Raw genomic sequence first — 18,846 nt, forward strand, 5'->3', positions numbered from 1 at the left:
CATGCAGTGTTGGGCAAGTTATTCAGAAAGAGTAATAAGTAACTTTTTTAAACTTCATATCAAAAGTAATTAGTTACATTATTCATTAAATTACTAGCCTATATTACTTTCGCTTTACAAAAATATGAAACATTGCACATTTAGGGTGATACTGTAGCTTCATGTTTTGTTATTTCAGCCCCTGACATATTAAACAAGGTCCTGATTTTGAGAAGTGAAATAATTATTATATATCACAACAGCTTCTCAAACCTCCTATCGGACAGTCTGTTCCCTATCTGGGTGAGCATCAAACCTAAACTAAAAAGCCGCTCCTCGGGTGCGCTAGATGGGGTCGAAGTGTTGTACTTCATGGAAGAGTTCTGACATTTGAGAACTGATTTAGAGTCTCAACTTCAGATCCCCTTGAGCTCAAATAGTCCATTATTTCTTTTTCTGCCGAGTAGTTGTTCCCGCACCCTGTCTCAAGTGCATAAAAATTAATTTCATCATGGCTGGCTGAGGAAGTTGACACAGAGGCGTAAACTTAAATCGAGGCAACCTCGATGTAGATAGAAAGAGCTGACAGCTGCAGTGACGCAGCCGCCGACACACACACAATCCGCACACATCGTCCGCTTGCATCATCAGTTACCATTTCTAAACATGTATCATATAAACTCGGTTTTGCGCCCCACTTTTTTCGCTCACCCGTTCCCTCCGCTCCAAATACAAAAACACACACCTCCCCACCTACGTCACACAGTTTTCTGAATGGGCGGGGGAGTCTGAGAAAGAGACAGCCTCAACAGAGAGCAAGTACTTATTTATCCTGTGTATATTGCAGACTGAGGAGTTTTCAGCTGTTTCCCGAGGAAAATACCTACTGGCTTTTTAGAGAACTTCGTATGTTATTTTGCTTGTAAATATAGGCTACTTTGCAATAACCAACCAATTCCACTCACGCCCAGCTAAAAACAGAACCAGGGGTTTACATCACTTATTTAGTCCATATGTCACCAAATACTAAAAGAGTCAACACATTAACACTTTTTCTACTGGTCAGAAAACGGTTTACTGCTATTCCCCTTTGAAAAATTGGCTAGTCATTGGGTGATCTAACAAGTTTTGAATCTATAGGGACTTTGAGGTTTAACTCAGAGAGAGAGATTATTTCTGTATTAAGAACAATTCTTTCTTTCCACAGATATTTGTGAAATTAAAACTGCAACAATATGTCAGAATTTCTGATAAAGCTCTTTTTTTTCTTTACAGCTCCTAGTGGTGCCACCGCAATTGCGAGTGGAGTTGTTGTTTCGACTGCTGTCCTTTTGGCTGCATTGTTTTGCATTTTCAAATGTAAGTCCCAATGTGCAAAGAATAATGCAATAGAAATCTTAATTTTTCCGTACATGGAACAATGCAGCAGAGCATAGTCTTCATACCCCCAAACCGTTTCTTGTAATATTAGGTGAGAGCATCAGAGTGATTAAAGTCAACCAGAATTAAAATATATTTTGCTGCATGGACCTGCTGCTTAAAAGAGGTTTTCTTGAGTCCTTGAACAAAACAAAACAACAACTTTCTTTTTAAGTTAATCGACCGATTCCTGTTTGTATTTTTGTAATGCTTCTGACCCCAGTGTGTGTTAACTGATTGAATTTTTTTTGGAATGGCAAAAGGAGCCAAGGGGGTTTTAATAATTGACATTATCAAGAACATGAATAGCATGTTTCTTATTCATTTCATTTGTAAAAATGAAACATGCCCTGAACCTGACAGTAAGACAAATTACATATTTTTGATTTGGCCAGTGTCAGCTTGATGAGCATCATCAGTTTGTCTTTCCCTTCTTTTAAAAATATCTGTGCATCCTCAATTTTACATGTCTTTTTGCTGACTACTAATGTCTTACTAACCTGAATCATGGTATGGTTTCTAGCTTTAGAGCACTATTTTTGTTCAGTTTGTTCATTTATAACAAATGTCTCTCACTGCACTGAGGATTTAGTGATGTCTTTAACTTGTAACACGCTTTGGATGAAAGCATTTGCTAAATGAGTGAATGTAAAATGCAAATGTAAATGTCAATGTGGGCTGAAGCAGCTGGAACAGTTCAAAAACTTGCCAGCAAATCTCATGACCAGTCATTTCAGATGCTGAATAGATAGCTAGATAAGGTAGATAGATAGATAGATAAAACTAATGTATTCAGTTAAGATTTAAGTCTGTGTCATGATCCACTGCCTTTGGCTGAGTTGTTAATAGTCCGATGGCAGTGGGAACAAAGGATTTCCTGAACTGCTCAGACCTGCAGCACAGCAAGATGAGACATTGGCTGCTGCTATAGCTGCTTCTCTGGCCTCAGAAAGATGATATGGAGAGATAACATAATGTCAGACAGCTGTGCTTCTTCTCAGCCCCTACCAACACACACTGATCCAAGCTATAAAAAAAAAGTTATGTCCTTGTCCCCTCTGCTTGATCATTTGTCGGCTTAACACCCTAGAAACTTTTTGAATTACTCAAAGAAGGGACATTTTGAATATGTCTCTAAAAACACATCAAAATAAAAAATTACTTTCCAAAAAGGGATGAAAAAAGTTTGGTTGGACTTATGATAACTAACCATGTAACAAACCCTACTGTGGAATGATTTACATACTGAACAGGCAGGGTTGTAACAAACGTCTCTGTAGCTTGTGTGTGTTGAGATAAATCTGTGAGGACAAGCAACATCTGGAGCCATTGTCGTCCCCCGTTAAATCTCACATGCTCTGTGTAGCTCAAAATATTTTCTTCCTTTATCACAAAAGAAAAATGACACTTTGCAGAAATCCAACACTTCAAAAAGAAACTAAAACTTCTGAGGAAAATGTAAATTTTAAGGAAACCAACATATTTTTTTATGACTGACCTGCAGGTAGAAGAAAGAACCGTCAAAAAACAGTATATGAAGTTCCTCAGGTAAGCGTCAAGTTTTCTAACTATGTTAGTCAAACTGAGGAACAGAGTTCACATAGTGAGTCATTTATCAATGGAGACCTGATTTTCAGGAGGAGGTGAAATAAAGAAATGAGCTCAAGATCAAGGTTGAAGAGCAGCAGAAATCCATCCCTAATGTATCCACCCAAACAACACTGTACTCATGACTGGGCGGTCCATCTAAAATCAGTCCAACTGCTTCATCCAGTCTGGCTCCAACAGTACCTCCCACTTGTTACCACTTATGCTGCTTCTTGTGTTCAACTGCTGGTCGAGTTCTCATCGAACAGCAGGGTTGGATATATGTGTTTGGTAAAGTAATGACAGACATTTCATTTTTCTAACAAAGTCATGTGATTTTCTTTCCAGGATGTCAGTCCTGTCCAAACTCGAAATCAGAGTCCGACACAAGATGCTTCAGGTGTTTCTCCAAATACAACCTACGCCACAGTGACGTTTCACACTGGACCTGATGAACCCACCAGGACCAAAACCACCAACCTGCCAGAAACTATATATGCTGAGGTTAACAGAGCTGCCAAGTCTAACCCCAGATCCCCGCCACAACCAACACCTAGAGCTGGAAAACACTGATATACTTAAAGGACTATACTGCTTAAGACTGCATTTTGGCTCAGCCAGAGTGATCTTCTAACATCTGGATACACAGGGCATGCTGGACTGACCTATTGCTACATACACACACACACACACACACACACACATACACACACACACACACACACACACACACACACACACACACACACACACATATATATCTAGATATAAATAATAATTGAGCTAACAATGTAGCTTGGTCTTGACCTATTAAGGGTTTTGTAGGAGGAGGACCTAATTCCACAAGTAGCAGGAAGTTGGTACAGGTCTGCTTAAAATTGGACTGATGTGTTTTTTCTACTTAATAGCTGAGCCGCAGAGTTTTGAATGAGCTGAAGCAATAAAAAGTGTAAAACCTGCATTGCAGTAATGCATTGTATTCGATTTTGTCAATAGAGGTTAGCATGTTTGCAGTTTTGCAGCTCCATACTGTGACACATTCCTCCCAAAACCATCATTAAAATGTTTTAAAACGCATTTTCCCCACATCCAACAGGCAGTTTTTTTTTAATAAAAGTATCAAAACTTTTACTGACTGTTTACTTACTGTCCAATCCAACCCTGTTTCCAAAAAAGTTGGGAGACTGTGTAAAATGTAAATAAAAACAGAATTTCATGATGTGCAAATCATGTAAATTCATATTTAATTGAAAATAGAATAAAGACAACACATCAAATGTTGAAATGCTGGAATTTTTACCACTGTGTTCATCACCTCCTCTTTTAACAACACTGTAAATGTTTGGGAGCGGAGGAGATCAGTTGCTGGAGATTTGAAAGTGAAATGTTGTCCCATTCTTGCCTGATATAGGATTTCCACTGCTCAACGGTTCAGGGTCTCTTTGTCATATCTTTTGTTTCATGGTGCTCCAGGTGTTTTCAGTGGGTGACAGGTCTGGACTGCAGACAGGCCAGTTTACTGTCCAGACTCTTCTACCACGGAGCCATGCTGTTGTAATATGTACAGAGTGTGGTTTGGCATCGTCTTGCTGAAATATGCAAGGCCTGTATATACCGTTCAGCATTAATGGAGCCTTCCCAGATGTGCAAGCTACCCAAGCCATGGGCACTAATGCCCCCCCCATGCCATCTCGTATGCTGGCTTTTGAACTGTGCGCTGATAACAAGCTGGATGGTCCCTCCCCTCTTGAGCCTGGAGGACACAGCGTCCATGATTTCCAAAAATAATTTGAAATTTGGATTTGTCAGACCACTGGACAGTTTTCCATTTTGCCTCAGACCGTCTTAAATGAGCTCAGGCCCTGAGAAATCGCTGATGTTTATGGATCATGTGTAGATATGGTTTCTTCTTTGCATTTGTGGATGAACGACCTGTGTTCACAGACAATGGTTTTCAGAAGTGTTCCTGAGCCCATGCAGTGATTTCCACTATAGAATCGTGTCTGTTTTTAATGCAGTGCTGCCATCCAGTATTGGTTTTCAGCCTCATCCCTTTCACACAGAGATTTGTCTGGATTGTCTAATTCCTTTTAATGATATTATGAACTGTAGATGCTGAAATACCTAAATTCTTCGCAATTTTACGTTGAGGAACATTATTCTTAAACTGTTGTACTATTTGCCCACATAGTCTCTCACAGAGTGGTGAACCTCTCCCCTTCTTCAATGAGACTCTGCCTCTCTGGGAGGCTCTTTTTAAATCCAATCATCTACTGACCGGTTGCCAGTTTAACTAATTAGCTGTGAGATATTCAACCAGGTGTTTTTTTTTTTTTTTTTTTTTTTTAGCATTACACAACTTTTACAGTCTTTTGTTGCTCCTGTCCCAAACTTTTTTGAAACATGTTGCTGGCATCAAATTCAAATTGAACATATGTTTTTCATAAAACAATAAAATTTCAGCATTTCAACATTTAATAGGTTGTCTTTATCTATTTCCAAATAAATATGGGTTTACATGATTTGCAAATCATCACATTCTGTTTTTGTTTACATTTTGAGTAGTGTCCCAACTTTTTTGGTTACGGGGTTGTACATCCCAGACCTGTTGTCATGTTTTGGCACAGTAGAGCTACTGCAGCTAGAAGCAACACCGGATTGTGCACCCTAAACACACCATGGATTATACATACTGCTTTCACTTTCACTTTGCAGCTGGGAATAATGACATTTGAAAAGTGGGCGTATTTCTTTTATAGAAACAGCTTCAATAAAAGTATCCAAAGTGACGACCGTTTCTTGTCCAGAGTAAAATTCGGAGTCAGCAAGTTGCTGCTGAGCCAAGTCGTTAAAGGGTCTCCTTACTTCCTCACACAGCATGTTTTACAGAATGGATCTGATCGTACTTCCCTTTGCCATATCTCTGCTGTTTTCACAGGCAACACAAGGTAAAAGCTTTTTATTACTTTTTTACTTTGCAAATATTGTTTTGTTGTTGTGTTGTTGTTGTACTGTGGGGCTGAAGTCAGCTTCCGATTCAGCAGTTAAGGGAAAATTTACAGTAAAGGACATTTAAGGTAAAACTTTAATGTAGAAAAAAGTAAAAAATAATAATAATAAAAAAAAAAATTCGCTATTTCACATCTTTTTTTATTCTTCATCTGGGCAACATTTGACCAGGCCCAGATCAAAACCCGCTACACTCAGACTTGTCAAATCTAAGCAGCAGTGCCTTCTCTCCTCATTCTCTCTCCCTGTCTCAACTTTACCCTCATGTAAGTGTCTGTGTTGTGGTGATCCTCAGTCACGTCCAATTCTATCACCCCTCACTTGCAAACTAGTCAAAAAAAGAAAATGAACGAAAATGCAATGTGAAATAGCTCAGATGAATCAGGAAGCTACCACAGTTTGTGATCATGCAGAAGGGAAAAAGGGAACTTGATCTAATTTTCCCTGTAACAGAGCAATCTCTAGCTCTAGGTACTATTTTGCATCTAAATTATATTATCTATATTATTATCTAGATTATAGTAGTGTGAGAAAAGAACTTTTGCAATGTACAGCACCAAAGAAACTTGCATTTCTTTCCACAGAAAACACGTGAAGCCATTTTAAGACACTCTATGATTTCCAAGTTACTTCCGTTATTTGTATTGTTTGACAGTTTTTGTTTACTTCCAGGAACCAGTTTGTCACATGCTAATATACTGCAGACTTGTTTTTTTTCTTTTTTTTAATAGATGTTTGATAAAAAATTAAAAGTGCTAGAAACTGAAAAAAGTTGTCAGAACTTGCAGATAAGTATATAACATGATAAATATGGTGTTACAACCTTTATATGCAGTCTATGGTCTATGGTACAGAGATTCTACAAATTAATAAATAATATCGTGGCAACAAGAAGTTACAAGAAAATACAATAAATTATTGCTCACTGTGTGTAATTAGGTCTGAGAAACTAAAGCCGGGATTTCAGTGTAGCAGTAGGCTACATGGAGGAATCATCTGTATATTGTTAGGAGGGCTGTTAATGTATTGGCTGGTAATGATTCTGCTGCTATGGACACATTCTGACTCAGCTATTAACGAGAAATTGAAGATTATTAGAGAAAAAGAAAAAAAACAAACAAAAAACAAACAAACAAAAAAAACACGTTCAATAGCTCAGCTGTGATATTCCTTGTCTCAATAATCATCTCACTTTTTTGATGATCAGTGAGACTAAATCAAGTGATTTTGTGTTGTTGTGTTGTTTTCACAGGGTCCAGTGCTGTGACTCCTGTGTTTGTTCAGAAGGGAAATGATTTACTTCTGGAGATCATGGAGGCTGATGTACCTGAGGATTTTAGTTTTCTTTTATGGACATTCAATAAAAAGGATGTTCTAGTAACATTTTCACCTGGTAAAGAACCAAGAGTCTCTAATCTTTACAGTGGAAGGGTTGAAGCTTCTGTAAAAAATTTCTCTGTGAAATTGAAGAATCTACAAGAGTCAGACAGTGGAGTTTATTCTGCACGAGTGATTGGGGATCAAGAACAAATACTGAGTGAATACAAGGTCACAGTTCAAGGTAGGTTTGTTAACATTTCAGACACTGACAGAGAGAATCTGCTGCCATGTTTCTAAATGGTTTCATGTAAACTTTCCCCTCAGATCCAGTGTCTCCAGTTGAGCTGACAGTCAACTCTGTGTCCAACAGCTCAGACTCCTGTAACCTCACTGTGACCTGCAGCACACAGGACTCACATCACATCAACATCAACAGCACTTTTACATGTGACACCAAAACCTGCAGTCAGGAGGGAGGAGAGAGGTCAAAGGTCACAAGCTCTGGTGCTTCTCTCCGTGTCTACCTGGTGAATGGCTCAATCATCTGTAACCATAGCAACCAGGTCAGCTGGGAAAAGGACATGAAGAAGATTGTCTGCCCTCTAAAGACTGCTGGTAAGACTGAAAGATGTAACGGATAACTGACTTATCTGTCATCCTCCTCTTAACACAGATGAGGATTACACTGTGAACAGAAAGTTTTGTGATTCAGGATGACAAGCACCACACATTGTGGTAAATAGTCATCAAGTGATTCAAAAAATTATGAATAGTGACTTTTGTCAGATTATTGCTCTACAATCCTGGGGACTCTCAGACATGTACTCAGATTATTTAAACTGCCTCCAGAAGTATTTGTGAAATTTAAACTACACTCATGAACTATGTCGACATTTCTGACAAAGGTCTTTTTTTCTTCTTCACAGTTTCTAATGAAGCCACCAAAATTGTGACTGGCACTACCGCTGGCCTTGGCCTTGTGGTTCTCCTTTGCATTATGGTTCTCCTTTACGTAAAATGTAAGTCCCAGTGTGAAGAGAATAATGCAGTAAAAAAAAGACACTTTGCAGAGATTCAACGCTTCAAAAAGAAACTAAAGCTTCTGAGGAAAATGTAAATTTGAAGGTAATCAACATTTTTTTTATGACTGACCTATAGGTAGAAGAAAGAACCGTGAAAATACAGTATATGAAGTATACTGGTAAGTGTCAAGTTTTGTTTTAAAAAAAAATTCTCTCCCATCTATGCTAGTCACTCAAGTTCATGTAGTGAGTCATTTATCAATGGAGACCTGATTTTCAGGAGGAGGAAAAATAAAGAAATGAGCACAAGATCAAGGTTCAAGAGCAGCAGAAATCCATCCCTGATGTATCCACCCAAACAACACTGTACTCATGGCTGGGTGGTCCATCTAAAATCAGTACAACTGCTTCATCCAGTCTGGCTCCAACAGTACCTCCCACTTGTTACCAGTTATGCTGCTTCTTGTGTTCAGCTGCTTTGCTATGAACTGAAGAGTTTCAGTTGCACAATGATCCATCATCCAAACCTGCTGGTCGAGTTCTCATCGAACAGCAGGTTTGGATATATGTGTTTGGTAAAGTAATGACAGACATTTCATTTTTCTAACAAAGTCATGTGATTTTCTTTCCAGAACGTCAGTCCTGTCCAAACTTGGAATCAGAGTCCGACACAAGATGCTTCAGGTGTCGTCCTCATCCTCTTCAGGTGTCATCCTCATCCTCTTCAGGTGTCATCCTCAGGTGTCATTGCAACGATTTAAATCCATTCTGTTCAGTCAAAACTGCTTTAATTTAGCATCCGTTCATTTGCTCCTTGTTTTTTGTTGCTCTCACTTCAGAGGTCCTCTGCCAAGCTTTTCTTGGTCTTTCCTGTGTAGTAGAATAAAGATTTGTTGTTTCTTCTGTTTCTTTCTGTTCGATCGTTTCCGGTGCACCTTGCTTCTGCTCTGCTGCAGTTTTGTTTTTTGTAACCTGGGCCCGTTTTAAGTGTGAACGGAATAATATGTGATTGTGAGCATTGCGGTGTTCTGATTTATTTTGTGTCTAAGTTTCAGCCTGCTTGTCTATTTTTCATATTGTTTGTATTATTAATGTGATTTGTTGTGAACAAGCAGCCTTATTTAGGTATAGTTTATTTTGTGAGTGGCAGTTGTCTATGTACAAATAATTTTGTGTAGTTTATTTTGTTACATGTATGATTTGTAATGTGGGATTACCCTTTCATCTCACTTTAATTTGTGTATTGTTATATGTGGTTTAAGTGCGGATTTATTAATTGAGTTGACTATTTCGCAGTAATTATCAGTTTCTTGTTTTCTTCAGTTAATTTAATTTTTTTTTTTTTTTTTTTTTTACCATGGTTACACCACTGGCAGGAGGCCATTTGAAAGCTGCTGATAACCAGTGTCTGGGTTTCAGCATTCGACCACTGCATGTTTTATGTTTTGTGTTGGAAGTGTAATCCCCTAACTGTGTTTGGTTTCTTTTAGGAGCTGGGCACCTGTGGTGGTGGGGCTGGTGTCCTCCTCTGGTGGTGGGCCCTTCTTCCTGTGTGCTGTGTCTTGAGTCTCCTGGTGTTGACTTCACTTGTGTGGGTGTGTATGCATGTGTGCTTTAGGGTGACGTCTCCTGGGATCCTGTTTCCGTGGGCCTACCCTGCCACCAGTAAGCCCCAAGCTCCAGTTATATTCATTTACCCTGCCACTGAGTGATTGTGTTTTAATGATTACCCTTATGTTGATAAATTGTTAATAAATATTATCGATGGATGGAACCACGTCTCTTGCCTCCTGAGTATAACGAACCTGTATGCCTTTTTAAAATATTTGGTATCAATTGAGGGTTCACGATTCCGTGGGTGAAATTCCCGTGGTGGCGTCATCGGATTAAAGTATTTTACTGTTGGTGTCCTTTAAAATAACCAGCTGTTGTAATGTATAAAACCTAGAGATGCCTTCCTTGTTCACATCCTGCTTTGGTGAAAAATGGCTCTGTACTATGCGCATGAGCACATATGTGCATGTGTCTTGTGTAGGAAGTTGGTTGAAGTGCGTTTCATTTCCTCATTAAATCACTTTTTGAGATGTGTCGGAATGGGACCTATTTTATTTCTATGTGCTGTTTTTCTGGCGTGTTCACGTCAAATCAAAGGTAAAACCTCTTTTTTTTTCTACTAATTTTTCATATTTTGGATTGCCTCTTTTTATTTTAAGGTTGTTGTACCTCAGCACTAAAACATTGTTGTAAAAGACATTAAATAAAACTGAGCGCAGTTGAAGAAGAAAGCTGAGAGGCTGGTACAAAAATTAAATGTAGTAATAAACATAAGGCAGAAAAAATGAAACAAGGAGTTAAGAAAAATGTAAAACAGGAAGATGCAGTGAAAATAAAAACAGGATAAAGAAAAACAGAAGTAAAATGTTTAAAATATTTAGTAGAGCTTCATTGACTCTAATACTAAGATGTATAGTGCACACATGTTCTCATTTTAATAGGAAGTACTGAGTCTTGGATGCTGATAGAGGTAAAACCCATGCAGCTTATTTTTCCTACTTCTTTGTATGTATTGCTCATATACATAAAGTTCATGAACCGAGGGAAGTTACTGTAGATAAAATATATATTAAGTTTTATAATGTTATTTGTCACTATCAGATATTTTTAAATTGAATTTTGAAGACATGAGGTAGGCCTTGTGTTTAATTTCAAGCTGTTCTATTTTTAATATTGTATCGGTGTTGAGACAGCAGTGAGTTCTTCTTTCTACATGAAGTTTCGCAAGATAAATGGTAAACACTTATGAAATAAATTCATTTCTCAGGAATTTTTCTGTAACAGGTTAAAATGAAATGGGTAGTGAGTATTTCATTTTCTGGTTAAGTTGAAAACATGACACATCATCAAAGTTTTTGTTGCTGTATAAACATTACAGTGAGCTAGAAAACTATTTACAACCATGTAATTCAACACAAACAAAGAAGGGAATTGGTATAATTCAGGTAGATATTGAAGTTAAATAAATGTACAATGCTAAATGATAATACACAGAAATGTAGAAAGAGAGCATGCCTCACATGTAGGAGAAACTTCTAGCTCAGTGTGAGAAGAGCTGCGGCTACATGACAGAGAAACATGTAGATTTCTATTGGTCCATGCAAAGACTAGTGAGTAGAAACCTGAACTGCTGCAAACTCACTTCCTTTATTTGTTAGGTGAATTTTAACCTTTTAATGGTCATTATTTCACGAACTGTAGCAGACAGTGTTGTTTTAGAGTCATTTTGAATAACTATCTTCTCTGGTCACTGTTGTATGGTGGGGACACTACATACTCCTTATACCTGAATGACAAAATGTCTAAACAGTAACAAAAATAATTCTTTTGAGAATTTGTTTTGCTTGGAAAAGATGATGTCATACTTTATAGAGGCCTATGAACTTGTTCCATGAGGCTTTTAAGCTCTAGTGTACAAAATAATTGGGTTTTTGCAATGTATGATATCACATAACAACTCCACATAAATAAGTTAAATGTTAAACATCTATCAGCTCCTTTGTAATTTTAGATTCACCCCAGATTCAGTGGAATTAAATACTTTCCCAACCCTTAAAAAGGATGATAAGCTGAAGATGCTTCATAATTTTGAAATGATGATCCAGTGTGTCAGAAATGAGGAAATGAAATTGATAAAACAAAAATTCAGCAGTGACTTAAAATTCATATACTGTTTGTGATTGTTATCGTATTATGTGTCTCTTGTTTTCACAGGGTCCAGTGCTGTGACTCCTGTGTTTGATCAGAAGGGAAATGATTTACTTCTGGAGATCATGAAGGCTGATGTACCTGAGGATTTTAGTCTTCTTTCATGGACATTCAATGGAAAGGACTTTTTAGTAACATTTTCACCTGGTAGAGATCCAAGAGTTTCCAATCTTTACAGTGGAAGGGTTGAAGCTTCTGTGAAAAATTTCTCTATGAAACTGAAGAATCTACAAGAGTCAGACAGTGGAGTTTATTCTGCACGAGTGATTGTGGATCAAGAACAAATACTGAGTGAATACAATGTCACAGTTCAAGGTAGGTTTGTTAACATTTCAGACACTGACAGAGAGAATCTGCTGCCATGTTTCTAAATGGTTTCATGTAAACTTTCCCCTCAGATCCAGTGTCTCCAGTTGAGCTGACAGTCAACTCTGTGTCCAACAGCTCAGACTCCTGTAACCTCACTGTGACCTGCAGCACACAGGACTCACATCACATCAACATCAACAGCACTTTTACATGTGACACCAAAACCTGCAGTCAGGAGGGAGGAGAGAGGTCAAAGGTCACAAGCTCTGGTGCTTCTCTCCGTGTCTACCTGGTGAATGACTTAATCATCTGTAACCATAGCAACCAGGTCAGCTGGGAAAAGGATAGTAAAATGATTCTACATTTTTGTCCCCGAAGTGCAGGTAAGTCTGACGGACAAAACATTGTGTTGATAAAGATGCACAATTTGGAGTTGAATTTAGAGAACAATAAAACTTTTATATGATCAAGTATTTAGACCCTGCAGTCTGACAGCACTAAAATAAATCAGGACTAAATTAATAAATAGTAGTTTGTAATAAATTGATAAATAATAGTGTTCATTACAAATATGTTTGAAATACATGTATTTTCCAATGTGTTTGTGGTAGGTATAATTTGACTGTCAGAAGTATCTATCATTATCAACCTCTCTTTTTTTCAACCTCTTTTTTTTTTTAAATCGAATTATTTCTTGAGGCAGATCATGTTTTTTACCAAGACATTGTTATAGTTAAAACTGCAGTCTGTCAGAAGCACAAGATGTGATTCCACATAAGCACACTCTCAGATGCATTAATTTAATTAAATGCAAATTTCTAATCTGATTTTTGCTTTTTATTACAGAATCTGAAACACCCCGTGACCATGTCACTGTTCTTGTTGTGGGTGCTGTCATAATTGTCATAGCAGCTTTGTTTTTAGCTGTTTATTGTTGGAAAAAAAAAAAAGGTAAGTCAGAATGTGTTTTATAACAGAGAATACCAGAGTTAAATCTGTACCTGGAAATATCCTAGCAGTGTGTTTCATTTTCTATATCTATAAATTCCCTCCCATATGTAGTGCAATACAATAATGATGTAGTTAAAATATCTTAGACCCTTCACATCAACACATGTTCATTGTTCAATGTTATGACAAACATCAGTAACTTAAAGCACCTATATGTAGGTTTTGTAGTTGATCATTGCATCTTTCAAATTATTCTGAGTTGTAGAAAACACAAGACAAACTCACAATTTATGTGTTCTTCATGACTTGGCCCATTCATTCTAACTACTCACAGTCTACATCCAAAAGATGAGGAGAGGGGTACGTGCATGCAAGCCCCTGTTTTAATGCAAGCTCTAGACGTGGCTAACATCAGAAAAAAGTCTAATTCTACAGATGGGTTTTTTTAAGTTTGCTACTGTGTGAAGGTGGAGTAATTTAGTGGAGGTGTGTAGGTGCAGCTCAAGTAATGTAAATATTAATACAGTTAAGCTGAAGCAATCTCTGAAAATGAAATGTAGATTGAAGCAAAATAAAATATATTCTTTTGGACTAACTTGCAGATGAAAACTACAATGTGGAAAATACAGTGTATGCAGAGGTAAGTGTTTTTCATACGTGTCTCCCAGAGTTGCCAGACAAAGAATTTAAGATAATGAGCAATTTAGTAATAGAAACCAGATCTGAAGTGAACAGGCAAAAATAAAGAAATGTTTTCAGATCCAAAAACTGGAGCTATTCATTTATCATCTGCTGGCTACCCCTCCATGCACTAGTCACTGTACATTTTCCTGACAGGCGGTCCCGTTACCGTACAAGACCTGTGAATCCTTGCTCCGTTGGCTCTTCCTGGTCCCGCTGCTTGCTCCTACCAGCCACATGTGTACTCCACTGGTCCTGCTGCTTGCTTGTGCTCAAACTAAACGCTGCACCAGATCAACCTGATGAATTTCCAGGTGTTCCATCATCTACCTGTCCAAACATCCGACGAGGTCTTGTCTGGAAATGAGTCCACTCAAAGTGCAGTATGTTTCTTTGTGCAGCATATGTGTTGTCAAATTGCTGAATGTGTCTCAGTTTGCTTGTGTTAGTTTTTTTTTTTTCATTATTATTTTAATGCATTGGTATAAATTAAAGGTCCAGCTGTCAGAACAGGTGACCCAAACACTAAGCAAACAGCAAATGTATGATCCACAAAATGCTGAGCTCTTAAAACTCAGAATCACATACTGGTGTGTAAAAAGACAAAACTACAACAAGGACAATACAACATCAGTGTCATTTACAGTAGGCCGAAGGTTTCAATGCACATCGCTTCCACTATATGATCGCAGCTGTGTTTTTTTTTTCTCCCTTTGCTTCTGTTGTTTGGCTCACAGCAGGTAACCTAAACTACATGTGAAACAAACGTTTTGTGCCTCTGCATATTCTTACGCAGTGAATGAAATTTCTCTTCACTGGGAACCAAACTGAGAATCCGGTGGGCAGACGACTCTCAGGAAATCTGTGTCTGTATTTGTGTTAAATGTTTTTGCAAACCATGTTTTCTATGAGATAGTTGTGTGAAACCTTAATTTTGAGAATAAATCAGGGAGGAGAAAATGCAATGCAATGTCTTTTTCTAAATGCTATGAACTCTATGACAGAGTGGCGTAGATGCTTTCTCTACTGGCTTCTGATACAACGTATTGTGCTCTTTTCTCTTCTTGAAAAAACAAGGATTATTGCTTTTTAATCAGTGATACAGACATTTGTGATTTTTGAAAGATAAAGATGAGCTATTGTTAATCATGATGAGATTACTTCATATGTTAATACAGTATAACAGCACCATTAAAATGGAGTATAACGTAAAAATGGCATTTGCCAAAAATGTTTTCTGTGATTTATTTTCCAGGCTGAAACAGGCCAACGTGTGAATCAGAGTCCAACCAATGATGCTTCAGGTCCTTCTCCAACCTCAACCTACTGCTTGGTAGGGTCTCCCACAGGACCTATGAGAGCCACTGAGGACAGAGCCCAGACTCTGCCAGATAGCCCGTATGCTGAGGTAGATAAACCAGGAACTGTTTTCCACATACAGCATTTTTCAGTTTGTTCTTAAGTGTTGCCCAAGCTGGCAACACAGCATGCAGTATTGTCACAATTAAAGCCATTACAGCCGATTTAAATGTCTTGAAAAGCTGCTTTAGTATATTACTTTCCAGATTAATAGAAATTTTTGTGCCAATGACTATTTTTTCTACACTCACTAAATAACAACAACAACAAATGTCAAACACAATAAAACCCTAATAAATCCAAGAAGAAATGTTGTTAACTCTGTCATCTACTCTGGTCACCCGGTGCATTCTGGTCTTATGTCATATATCACAATAGGTTTAATAGTTTTGTTCATATCTTCCAGGTTGACGCAGCTCAACCTCTGGAGCAGAGTCCAACCAATGTTGCTTCGGGTCCAACCTCCACCTACTGCTTGGTAGGGCCTCACACTAGACCCACTGAGACCGGAGGCAAGACTCCACCAGAGAGTGTGTATGCTGAGGTAGATAAGACTTCCAGGGCCTAAAAATTCAGGAACTGCATTCCACATACTGCAATTGTATCGATTTCCAGTTTGCATTTAAGTGTTGCTCAAGCTGTTTCCAAAGAAATGTGACTTTCAAGGCCTCAGCAGTTGCACTGAAATTTGCTCCCCATTAATTTCTATGTGAAATGGGGTGGGCATATGCGTATCTGGTTACGAACCGACCTGAAGCTGAATCTGATAAAACTTGATGAGAAAAGTTTACAAACCCTGGTTGCTACACCACAATAGTTCATTTTTCCCGGTTGATTTTGGTGTGACTGAAGTATTATAGACTTTAAGTGGGAGGTGCTGCCTGTTCAGAAAGTGTTTTTTTCTATTCTAATGATGGGTTTCCAATTGATATCATCAGTGAGATGCACACACGGGCACGGGGCATAAATTGGCCCTCAATGACTAACATATAATGCAGAGATGTTGTTTTTGTGCCTAAATTTCGGGTATTGTAAAAGTAATGAGTGGAAGATGTCCATTCATTTAAGACAGGAAGATGGCAGCTTTGTTCAGAGAACGGGCATCAAGGTTTGAAGCACAAATTGGTTCATAAAAATTCCCCAGAAAGCAGGAAATTAAGATCTTGACACTCAAAATTTCCCCAGTTAGGCACATATTAAACATGGGGTCTGGGTCTTGGTATTTCTATCACACTTCATTTCCTGCATTCTGGTGAATTTCTATGGCAGAAGTAAACTAGAGCTGCTGTATCAAATAATGGTGGAAATATCTTTTTTATGTTACGGAAAACACAAATTTAAGGCAATGGGTGATTCAACTAAACAAAGCTGCTGAATTCAACCACAGTTGACCCCAAAATTAAAAGTGACCTGATTAAAGATGTGGATTTAGTTTCCGCAACAATGTAATCTTTTGCTCTAGTTTGAAGTTCATGTGACTTTTAATTTATTGATTGGATGTTCTTTGAAAATGTGATTTGCACACACTTGTACCTTTGACTGTTTAATCAAAGAAGCAGACTTTTTTTCTAAGGACATTACTGATCACCGGTTCTAGCTTGTGTGATGCCCTGAATACAGTTATAATACCAAAAATATATACAATCATATATACAAAAACAAGAATAGAAATAAACTAGTATATTAAAATAAAATATGAATAAAATAGAGAATGAAATTTCTAAATTGCACAAATCCTTCATCACACAAATAGAATAACACACTTATGAGAATCTAATCATTACAATATTGCACTTCAAACTAAAACTGAAACTATAGGACTGTATTCACAATACAGTCCTATAGTACTGAAATGTACTTTATTTGGAAACAATTTGTGATGTGATTGACTTAAGCCTACTGATTACATTAGTTGTGCGCTATTAGATGGATCCCCTGCTCCAACTGGGAGACCTGGGGTTCAGAGGTGAACCTATCTTCCAGAATACTTGCACTTATAAACTTACTACACTTCAACCTCACCATGCCTAGTTGGACAGCTCTATCTTATCATACATGGACAAAACAGAAACCACATTTTCCCTAATGTGAAGAGCGAAAACAATAAAGAGCTAATTTGCAGGCATCCGCTGATGTAGCTACGTAAAGCAGCTCGTCTCAAAGGCAGGTATTAGCAGGCAGCTTTTTATGATTGCAAAATATTTTTTGTCTGTTTTGTAAGATTTTTAAAGAGAGATTTTTGTATCTGTGTTTTTTTGTCTAATATGGTTGTGTTTTTAAGATATTAAACAAATAAGCCACTGAAAATCCAACTTTGTACAATCACATACTTGCTCCTTGTGGACTTGAAAAGGTTGCTCTACAAAGTTTGTATGGTCTGGTTCTGAACTCACGGATCAACAGTGGTCAAGTACATTATGCTGGAAAAGCTTTGAACTTTTGTGAAATTTTGAGTATTTGATGCTAAAAAGATTAATTCCCATGAAAGTATTCCCTTAAGGTCAACAATGTCACTCACTGAGTCAAGTGTAATTAAGTGTTTTGTGTTTCTATATCATATTTTGCTGTGCATTCATTGCCTCAAGTGTGTTTCCTATCAAAAATAATGTTTAATATATATATATATATATATAAATAATATTATGTTTAATAATAGTTTTGAGAATAATGCTTGCTGAAAAACTCACAATACAACAGAACTGGAAAAAAGGGAGACATGATGTTCAGGTTACAACAGTGTTATTTCACAAAATCACAGTTGTTTGAAGCTTTATTTAGCTGTATTAAGTGTCCAGTAATGTTGCATGTACAATTATTTGGTCAAAAGAGCATGGAATTTAGAAAAATATTTAGCCGTTTTAAGAATACTGTGAATATAACCACATGCATACAGTGTATTAATCAAAGTTCTTTCTTTTGGTTTTATTTCAAAACCACATCCTCAAGAAAAAATACAGTATTTACAAAGTGAGCACATCCATTATTGGGTACAATCAATCTATATTTAAGAATAATCAGGATTTGAATTAAATTATAAAGTTTTTTTTTTTTTTTGGAAAGAAACAATGTTTACATTCTCTTTAATATGTTGTGAGTATCCTTGAAGCCTTAAATAAAGTTATAAAATCCTCAATGGTTTACATCCATGTTTGTAGTCTTCTACCTCCTAGACTCCTACATTTCTTGTGTACTGCTCCATGTTGCCACCAGTGGTCAAAAACCACACTTGGCACCTTTAACTTCACATTTTTTTCTAGATAAGACTAGAAACCAGACTGACGGTAAGAAGTGCACATCCAATCCACATCCACTAACCTGACAAAGCTCAGACCCACAGTGATGTCACATTTAATTCAATTATTAAGTTTATCTTTAAAACAAGAGTAAAACATATTTACTGTAATGAATTATGCCTCTCTTGTCATATATTGGTTTGTTTTTTGCATGT

General features: G+C 37.4%; 2 protein-coding genes and 2 long non-coding RNA genes across 8 annotated transcripts; all 4 read left to right on the forward strand.

The window, feature by feature from the left end:
* The first annotated feature begins 2,586 nt into the window (after positions 1 to 2,586).
* Positions 2,587 to 4,114, forward strand: LOC139629684 (uncharacterized). The gene is made up of 2 exons (XR_011693024.1): positions 2,587 to 2,946; positions 3,334 to 4,114. It is a non-coding gene; the product is annotated as an uncharacterized lncRNA (long non-coding RNA).
* Positions 4,115 to 5,606: 1,492 nt separating this feature from the next.
* Positions 5,607 to 10,110, forward strand: LOC139629679 (CD48 antigen-like). Of its 5 annotated transcripts, none has more exons than XR_011693022.1 (8): positions 5,609 to 5,933; positions 7,247 to 7,555; positions 7,639 to 7,929; positions 8,241 to 8,333; positions 8,473 to 8,515; positions 8,969 to 9,020; positions 9,065 to 9,077; positions 9,827 to 10,110. XR_011693022.1 is itself a non-coding variant. In XM_071492455.1 (5 exons), exons 1-5 carry the CDS (start codon positions 5,864 to 5,866, stop codon positions 8,517 to 8,519), a joined length of 810 nt encoding a protein of 269 aa, XP_071348556.1. In that variant the 5' UTR covers positions 5,609 to 5,863; the 3' UTR covers positions 8,520 to 8,719. The 5 variants fall into 5 exon arrangements, 2 of the variants coding, with proteins under 2 accessions (XP_071348555.1, XP_071348556.1); XR_011693020.1 differs by lacking the exon at positions 9,827 to 10,110 and adding an exon at positions 9,353 to 9,441 and having other exon boundaries at positions 9,065 to 9,152; XR_011693021.1 differs by lacking the exon at positions 9,065 to 9,077.
* A 147-nt stretch (positions 10,111 to 10,257) lies between these two features.
* LOC139629635 (SLAM family member 9-like) lies at positions 10,258 to 13,029 on the forward strand. The gene is made up of 4 exons (XM_071492379.1): positions 10,258 to 10,487; positions 12,105 to 12,413; positions 12,497 to 12,790; positions 13,019 to 13,029. Exons 1-4 carry the CDS (start codon positions 10,322 to 10,324, stop codon positions 13,027 to 13,029), a joined length of 780 nt encoding a protein of 259 aa, XP_071348480.1. The 5' UTR covers positions 10,258 to 10,321.
* Positions 13,030 to 14,095: 1,066 nt separating this feature from the next.
* On the forward strand, positions 14,096 to 18,531 carry LOC139629522 (uncharacterized). The gene is made up of 2 exons (XR_011692994.1): positions 14,096 to 15,447; positions 15,805 to 18,531. It is a non-coding gene; the product is annotated as an uncharacterized lncRNA (long non-coding RNA).
* The last annotated feature ends 315 nt before the right edge of the window (positions 18,532 to 18,846 follow it).

Source organism: Trachinotus anak, unplaced genomic scaffold, assembly GCF_046630095.1.
Source record: "Trachinotus anak isolate AG129_WGS33_773 ecotype Australia unplaced genomic scaffold, CSIRO_AGI_Tana_v1 ptg000012l, whole genome shotgun sequence".
In the NCBI taxonomy this organism is placed as follows: domain Eukaryota; kingdom Metazoa; phylum Chordata; class Actinopteri; order Carangiformes; family Carangidae; genus Trachinotus; species Trachinotus anak.